At 32.9% G+C, this 9,513-nt stretch overlaps 1 protein-coding gene across 1 annotated transcript in view; it reads right to left on the bottom strand.

Annotated features, from left to right (window-relative positions):
* The window catches only part of LOC115878112 (glypican-6), a 372,496-nt gene continuing 362,983 nt past the window's right edge, over positions 1 to 9,513 (bottom strand). Inside the window, exon 6 of the mRNA XM_030894481.1 lies at positions 1 to 983. Coding sequence (XP_030750341.1) covers positions 438 to 983 — 546 coding nt within the window. The 3' untranslated portion in view covers positions 1 to 437. The remainder of the gene's footprint in view (positions 984 to 9,513) is intronic.

The following is a 9,513-nucleotide window of genomic DNA, read 5'->3' as shown; positions in this document are numbered from 1 at the left end:
TCGACATTAGTTTTCGTCATCTCCTATAGAAAACGGCGTTTCCCTTTAAAAGCGTCAAATTTGACCCACCCTGTATGGAAGTAGTAGAAGATATGGCAGTGAAGAAGAAATATTTCATAACCAGTTAGCTTTTAAAAAATGCAATGCTAATTAAAATGCATAGTAAACTGGGAATTGTCAGTCATAAGCCACGACCTCTAAATTAATAGAATAGAAGAATTTTTCCAGATCATGTTGTTGTATAAGCTGGGTTATAATAGTCTTAATAAATAAGATAACCAGCTGGTTTTGAATGTTTTGTGACACAACGTTGGATATATATCGGCCAACCCGAATTTTTTTCAACAGTCACATCCGTATGTCCTTTAATAGGTCCGTCAATTATTTTCTAATACCACACAAAATTCGTTCCTCTTATTTACAAACATTTACAAATATCACAGCAAGTCTTTAATGGCACCACCGAACCACGCCATCACCAAGGGCACTAGGTATTGGACTAGCGCTCTGGCAAGCGACATGGAATTATTAGTATTAGCACTAGATGTCCTTACGACTTCCGGGGGAGCTGTACTGCTCGAAGGAGGAATCGTAGGATAGCCCTCTTCTCCTCTGTTGAAATTGAGGTCACTGTTCTTTTTGGTGTCGGGGTAGTTCTCTTCTTGGTCGTTATCCTCGTCGTCGCCACCGTCCCCGGAACCCGAACCGCTTCCGTCGAAGGATTCTTCCGTGTCGTCGATTATCTCCACTTCCATGCCTTGGTAGGCTTTCCTCAGTTTCTCCGTGATGCCGTTCAAGACGAAGATTTGTTCGCTGATGAGCGAATTTTCGCTGGTGGTCGATTTGGGCGTGGATTGGTCGTAGGTGCCCACTGTGGTACCGTTCCAGCAGTTGCCGTTGTCGCTCGGTCCGGCGGAGATCGACTCGTTGCTACAGTACTGGTAAGGTAGCTGTAACCAGAATTTTTTCGTATCTTTTATTTTCTGAAATTGAAAAAAGGCGAAATTAAAAAACAATTCAATACTATTATCAAACACAAGGGTTTTTAGATTTTTGATATGGAATTAAAAATTTGGATTTATCGAAATTAGTAAAAAATATGACAACATAACAAATAAATGTTTGATTAATAATTGGTCAGTATCTACAGACCACCAACTGGTTTCAATACATTAAGAGGTTCAATCTAAAAGACAATTTGAAAATTATCAATCGGAAATGCCCTATGAAAAAGCCTCGGAAAAAGGCCACCCTGAAACTTCGGCAGCATATTTTGTAGATAAAAATAAGTAAAAAAGTTCGTATAAATTTATGGCCTTAAATGATTCGTTTCGGAGACACAGGGTGTAGAAGTTTCATTTTTATTTTGATATTTTCCAAATAATTTCTGAATTAACATCGATATTTTAATGAAAATTTGGGTCTGGGTTGTTTTGGAGATGATAAATTTGATTTCGATGGCAATATGTTGTTTAACCTTTTTTAGGAATAATAACTTTCCGTTAGTACTTGTATTAAACTACTGAGTGAAAAATATACAGTTCCGCCATTTTTTTGTAAAAAAATTATCTTAGTAAAAAAGGCTGGTATAGTCTATAAAATGAATAACTTTGAATTTTGACCGTTGTTTTTCACCAACATGGCAAATATAAAATCCCTCTGTCAAAAAAGTTACTGATATTCTTTAATTGAGTGCCTATTTATAGTAATAATTACTTTGGCAAATAAACTATGAAATGTTTTACAATATACAAATATGTGGTCATCTTTTGACAAGTTTATATTTATTTATTAATTGCAGTAAACATTATGTGGTGTTAGGTTAGGTTGTGAATATTTTATATGTAATTTTTTGGATTATATTCTACACTATTTTTTTCATATGACACAACACTGATGAAGGCTATAATGTTAGCCGAAACGTTTTTTTTTAACTAAAAGAAATAATGAAAAACCAAATGAAAACTTAATCAGCGTTTTTCCCTTTTTTTATGATATTGTATTATTTGCAACCATAATTTTTCGAAAATTGATACTTGCAAAATATACATACTATAAATTTTGTGAATGCAAATAATAATACATCACTATTAGTAGATATTGAATATTTTTTGTTAAATTAGATCGATTTTCAAACCCCAAAATTTAAAATATATTTTACATTTTACCCATTATCTTATGTACCTATTGTAGCGTTTTTTATAAACATTACCACTGCGAACGGCAGCTTTTCGTTGGTAGAGCAGTCGTGGATAAGGTATTTCACTGGAAAGAACTAATTAACAATAATAACTCGAAATTATAAATATTGGGCGCCAGGCATGTACAGAGAAAGAAAACACAGTTGTATATTACTTAAAACTAATGACTATATTTCATGATGTTCTTTGCTGGTACATGACATTGTAGAATTCTAATAAACATATAGTGGTAATATGTAAAAAAAATGGTGTTAAGAGTTGTACTAAATATCTATGAAAGTAATGCCATTAAAAGACGTAATGAAATGAAACCTAAGATCTGAATCATATTTTAAATATTAAATCGACATGAATGTTCTTAACAATCTAACCACTAAACATAGTTTGTACGATATTACTTAAGATGTACATTATTGTTTAACACTGAAAATGTTTTAGATGTTAAATGTAAAACTAGAACTTAAATCTACACTTAGCTGTTCTTGCTTCAAACAGTAACAGCGTGAAGTGGTCTCGCATCTCTGTACTCGACCATCCAATACAACAAAAGGGGCCAGAATGAGGACACCATGAATTGGAACAGCCGTAACTACTAACTAGCTTATGGATGGAAACAAAGCAGCATGGGGCTCAAGCTACATCCACGCTGGGGCACTTTATATGCAAAAAAATCATTCCTACTGGGGACACTCGTCCACAGGACATCCGTACATAGGATAATGGTACAAGGGAACACTACCCGTACCTTGGAACACTACCCGTACCTTGGAACACTACTAGGACCTTGGATAATGCCCGTACCTTGGACCCAGTCCATCCATAAGATAACGGTACAGGGGAACACTACCCGTACCTTGGATAATGCCCGTACTTTGTAAATAGTCCGTCCATACGACCCTAAAAATACGAAACTCTTGTTTAAAACCAAACAAGGTCTAATAAACAAAATAAGCCTACCTCGAAATACTTCCGAGGGCTCAATAATAAACAAAGAAACTGTCCTTTCTTCCATGTAACATTCTGGAGAACAAAAGCAAAAGAGCACCAATGTGCCAGCAAAATACAAAACGAGTTAAGGTGGGTCAATCCAAAACTCTACCCTAAAAATATTCAATAATAATAACGAATCTAATAAAGATAATATCTCATCTTCACCTGTTGCTTCGAAATGGCAGCTGATTCAGATTTTGCAGCAAGATTTAAATTATTACCATTTCTAAAAGCCGGGTGAACAAAAGTGAGGTTAAGCGCGGAGAGCGACCTAACCTTGGAGCGATGTTGACAGCGCCTCCCTAGAGAGATAACAGGGTTGTGTCAAACAATAACAGGGTTGTGGACTAGAAAACGTAAAAATTACGCCAAGCGCGTCAAATAAATTATCCGACCTGAACGATAGGGAATCCTGTGATGATACGCCAGACATCATATATCATAATCAAAGACATGTAACGACCTAAAAACGTTACACTATTCATTATTTGTATATTGTAAAACATTTGTTGCATTTGAATGGTTCATAGTTTATTTGCCAAAGTATTTATTATTATAAATAGGTATATATATTGCATTTATTAACTGTATATTATGTATATTTCATGTAAACTATATTATTTTTAAAATCCAAACCAAAAATACGAGGAATAATTATGTTTTCCATGTATTCTACAACATATTTATTAATCCGTAGTATCTAACTAGCATGACGTCATAAATCTCGCTCCGAGGCTGTTCTATTAGAGACGGCATTGCGTCAGCATGGCCGCAAGTTGCTAACCTAATAAAATTAACACTAGAAAAGCCCGCGTGAACTGTCAAATTCAAAGTTATTCGTTTCACAGACTATAGTAATGGTTCTCAAAATATTTGGAATCGAAATAATCAATACGATGTAATTTTTAACAAATTTTAAACATGTTTCCTAGATAGTTATTAGACTAAAATAATAAATCTGGATTTTTTATGCCAAAGACTTAACAGAAACTGTTTTTATATTTTTTTCTAGAAAAATAATGATAACTTAAAAAAATAAAAAGTTCCTAAATTTATAATTTCAGTAAAGTCAACATGCATATTTTTTGTGATGACATGTATTGATACTTTCCAAATATCCAAAATCCAATATATTCCAAATATCTTGAGAACGGTTGCTCGTAGCGATTTTTACCAAGAGACCTTTTTTATGTAGAAAACAGCGGAAATGTTATTTAGGAAATATTTCACTCAATAGTTTAATACAGTTACGGGTGAAAAGTTATTACTCTTAACAGTGCAAAAACATGTAGGTGGCGCACCATACAAGTACAACTCATATGAATATCAAAATCAAATTTCTTATGTCAAAAAATACTCTGTTATATTTTCGTATCTTCGGTAAGATTCTAAAAGTGGCAGTAGGCCGTAGGAATTTCTATACTAAACAAGATAAACATAAACCGACCTTGTTTGGGCGTATTTGGTTCGCCGCTAAGCCCCACGTTGTGCGCCAATATATATATATATATATATATATATATATATATATATATATATATATATATATATATATATATATATATATATATATATATATATATATATATAACCCACAAAATTGCTGAAGTTAGTGGATTATGGAAGTGTGCTTCGAAATTAAATAAAAGAAGAAAAATATTTTAAACTAAAGACTTCAGTATATTCTAATAACTAACTGAATTGAACATTTTAAAAGATGAAATCATCATCAAAAGACTAATAAAACAGCTTTTTAACGATATATCATGTTCCTATACCTAAAGCTTCCGGTATTTTAAGCAGAGCTATTTAAAAATTAATATTTTTATTATTATAGTCCCATCTCAAAATTTCGTTACCATGACAATTCTAGAAATTTAGCAAGTAAACTCTAATTGATACTTATAAAGTTTAAATATTTGTCATGGTAACGATTTTCTTTGAACGAAACAACAGAATATTTATTACCTTTTAAATGGCTCTGCTGAAGAAACCAGAACGTTTAGGTATAGGAACATGATATATCGCTAAAAAACAATTTTATTTGTGTTTCAATTTTTTTAATAATATACATATATATTAGATGATTTCAACGATTTTAAAACAAACAGAATTTTATATCCCTATTAGATATTCAATAGGTCATTTAGACAAATCGAATATGTCGACTTTCCTTAACCTCTAAACCAAATTTCAGCTTTCAATATGCCGAATTTATGATTTAACCAATGCTTATTCAAGATCATGTTTTTGTTAATTTTACACATTCTATTTTTTATCTCGAAAACTATTAGAGATTGGTATAAGTTAGTATACTAGAAAAATTATGAGATATGAAAGTAGTTGCACTGTAATGCGGAAAATAATTTAGACAGATGGTGCGAGCGCATTTATGCAAAAATCCAAATATAAAAAAAAATCATCAACTCTCCATAAACGTACCATGACCGTGAATCACCCTGTATGCTGACTTCGTTGAGTCTGTGTACGATGTATATTAAAATGTATTTCTTGATTAAAACAGTCAACACGTAATTTATAACGTAAATACGTTCTGTTTTCGATTAAGGGTTCGCATCAGCGATAAATCTTTCCATCTGGCGTTTGATCCAGATCTAAACGGCGCCAATCCACCCGAAAATATGACCGAGGCATCTCACCGGCCCAAGTGAAAGTAACAGATTAGCGTCTAAGCAAAACCCGACAAAATCAAACAAACATCGCACTGAGCTGATTTATCCGATGTTTGTATCTCATCTGTTAAAATAAGTCCCGCGACGCGGAGCATTGTTTATGCGGCGCGGTTAAGCAGATGCGCCTAAGCGTCGAGATAATCTATTTCAGACAGCGCCTAAACGTAAACCGCGAGCTTACAAATGACCCATACCTCATGGGTTTCAGAAGGTTAATGGAAGTTAAATGTGGTCGATCGAGTACACATACCCGGTTCTGTTTGAAAAAGAAACATTGCGTTTGTCTAAAAATAAATTTAAAGTTGTTTTTCAGTTATATTGAGATTTTGCTAAAAAGAAGACCGATACTACTTAGGGACTTCTTCTTCTTTACGTGCCGTCTCTTTCATGGAGGTTGGCGATCACATTGGCAAAATCTTCACGATTCTTGGCTTTCCTTACGAGTTCTTCAAATGTTATGTGAGTCCAATTTCTGATGTTTCTCAACCAAGATAGTTTCTTCCTGCCGAGACCTCTTTCCCTCAATTTTACCCTTAACGAAAATAAGGTTGTAAGACGTGGTATTTTTCATTTCTCAATATATGCCCTAATTATGATGTTTTTTTTTATTTTTATTATATTGAGCAATTCTCTTTCTCTGCCTGTTCTGTTGTAAACTTCGGTATTTGTGATATGAGTTGTCCATGGAATTTTAAGCATTCTTCGATATATCCATGTTTCGAAGGCGATATATCCATGTTTCGAAGGATTCGAGGCGATTCATCTCTTGAACTTTGAGTGTCCATGTTTATAGTCCCTATAATAGAATTGACCAAACTAACACCTGACGAACCTAGTTCTCGACTCAAGGTCCAATCTGGGGTTCTGGAAAACGTTCTTCATTTTTAAATATGCATTTCTGGCTTGTGTTCTATTCTGGTTTTTATTTGCACGTCGTTGTTCAAGGTGTTAACTATCCAGGACCCCAAATATTTGAACTTGTAGACCTGTTCTAAGATATTGCCCTCTATTTTAATGGGAATTGGTACATTTTGGTTCTTTCCAAATACCATGACTTTGGCATACAAACATGACAAACAAACTGGATAAAATTTTCTCACATTTATGTCAGCATGATAAAAAACAATATGGCGATATTATTATATAACTTGGTAATATTTGAGGGATAGTTTCATCTCGTTGGAATTTGACTTTCGAAAAATCCGTTTGCCAAAAATAAGCATTTTACGTCAAGCAGAATCATGGTTAATTAATTACCCAACTTTTTGGAACACCCTGTATAATTTTTTAAAAAAATTCAAAATATGTAAAAAAAAAAAAAATAGATTATGCGTGTTCAAGCGTTTTCCCGAAAGACTAACCGTTTTTTAAATAACAAATATTGTAAAATTTGAGGGGCGTTTCCACCTTATTGGAATTTGAGATTCAAGAAACCCCTACTTATCGAACCTCTGCACCCCACAGTCAATCCGTTTGCCAAAAATCAGCTTTAAACGTCAAGCAGTTTAAGCAGAATCGTGATTACTCAATGGTCATATTTTATGAAACACCCTGTATAAATTTATAAAAAATCTTAAAATATGTAAAACAACAAAATAAAATATACGTGTTTAAGAGTTTTTCCGAAAAACTCACCGGTTTTTAAATAAAAAATATTTTAATATTTGATGGATAGTTTCACCCCCTTAGAATTCGAGTTTCGAAAAATCCCTTCTTATCGAACCTCTACACCCTAAAGTCAATCTGTTTTTCAACAAATCAGCTTTTTACGTCAAGCGCTTTAAGCGGGATCGTCATTAATCAATGACCAGATTTTTCGAAACACCCTGTATACACTTTTAAAAAATCTTAAAATATGTAAAAAAACAAAATAAAATATTGGTGTTTAAGTATTTTTCGGAAACTTGACCGTTTTTTAAATAAAAAATATTGTAATACTTGAGGGGTGGTTTCACCCCCTTGGAACTGGAATTTCGAAAAATCTCTTCTTATCGAACCTCTACACCCTAGAATCAACCTGTATACTAAAATTGAGGTTCTTACGTTGAGTGGTTTTAGCAGGATCGTGATTAATCAGTGAGTCATTTGAGGATTTTATATGTATATTAGTAAGAATAGATATAAGATATAGATATAGGTATCGACTTTTCGTTACAACTTTTACCAGCCGATAGAATAAACGATTCAACTCTAAGAACAAACACCCTGTATATACTTTTAATCATCTAATCTTATCCGTTAACGTATAACACGGTATTTACATTCCTATTAAAGTAGAAACAAACAAAGGATGGAACAAGACATGATTAAATTGATAAAACTACTTAGCGGTCTAACGGCACACGATAGCGTAAAAATAATGGACGGTATCATTTTACGCCTTACCGTATATCTTAGACGGATATACGTACTAGGTATTTCTGACAGATATTCTATAGTCGAGTACAAAAGAAGCGCCGCTTCGTCGACTAAATAATGCAAACACTTTTATCAAGTAGAAGAACATAATTCAAGCGGGCTGCTTAATCCGCAGCTCGCAAGCCAGCCAGAGCCGTTCTCGCCTGTTTAATAATAAAGAAACAAATATTGGACGATGAAATTTACAAAGCAGATCGGCCGGCCGGAGTTTGTTTAAAAAATTTAAGAAAAACAATCAAAGAAAAAGCGGGAAGTTTTGGAATTGCATCACTAGTTCCTAGTTTAAATATAGCTACGTTATAATTTCAAATTATGTACCTAGATATACAGGTGTGTCTTAAATAAGTGCAAATATTTTAGGGGTAGTATATTTCGACCCCAGAAACAAGATTATGAGGTTTTTTCCGCGAAAAAAAATGAAAATTCGGAATTTTTTGAAAAATGTTTAGTTTTTAGTTCAAAAATATAATTTGTTGATAATATGCCAACATAGCTACTAGATTAAATTTACAAGAAACAAAATCCAGAAAAGATTCAGTGGTTCTCAAAATTTTAACAAAAAATATTGTCGCGACCCCGTTTTAGAGGGTTGCGGCTAGGGACGTTTTAGGTATCGAAGATCATTAAAACAATCAATATATATAAAAACAAAATATAAATTTATTAAAGAATTAAATGCATTAGTTTAGGTAGGAGAAATGTCAAGCAGAATATCTTTTGGCCAATAAAATATACTTAGAGAAAATATATAAAAAATATAAACTTACTTTACTGTCATTATGATACTTGGAGAACTCAACTCAACTCAACAGCATGACTTCTTCATTCGTTGTCCCCCGAGAGAGCCCTCGACTCTCCTCTGATTTACTTTTTAATTATTCTCCCATATTGATATTTACAACAATAAGAATTAAACAAAGTTCACCTTCAGATCTTAGTATGACGTCAACTTGTTCTAGTTTAATTTTCATTGTGCAAATATTATGTTTATAGAAATATATTTTATTTAATATACTGGGTGATTTATTTTAATGATAAATACTTAAATTCTTGCTCTTGACATTTCCCCGGTCCTGAAAAAGCTGGTCCCCAGCGTTAAATATAAAGAAAATATAGATATTAAAATAAATTACCTGTGAATATAATAATAATGCAATAAATAAATGAAAATTGTGTTGTGTTATTTTATACATATAAAATAATAAAACTTA

The sequence above is a fragment of the Sitophilus oryzae genome, unplaced genomic scaffold (genome assembly GCF_002938485.1).
Source record: "Sitophilus oryzae breed Bouriz unplaced genomic scaffold, Soryzae_2.0 scaffold_1500_pilon_pilon, whole genome shotgun sequence".
NCBI lineage: Eukaryota > Metazoa > Arthropoda > Insecta > Coleoptera > Curculionidae > Sitophilus > Sitophilus oryzae.
Note: the sequence above shows the minus strand (reverse complement) of the source record. Positions and strands in the feature narration are given on the sequence as shown.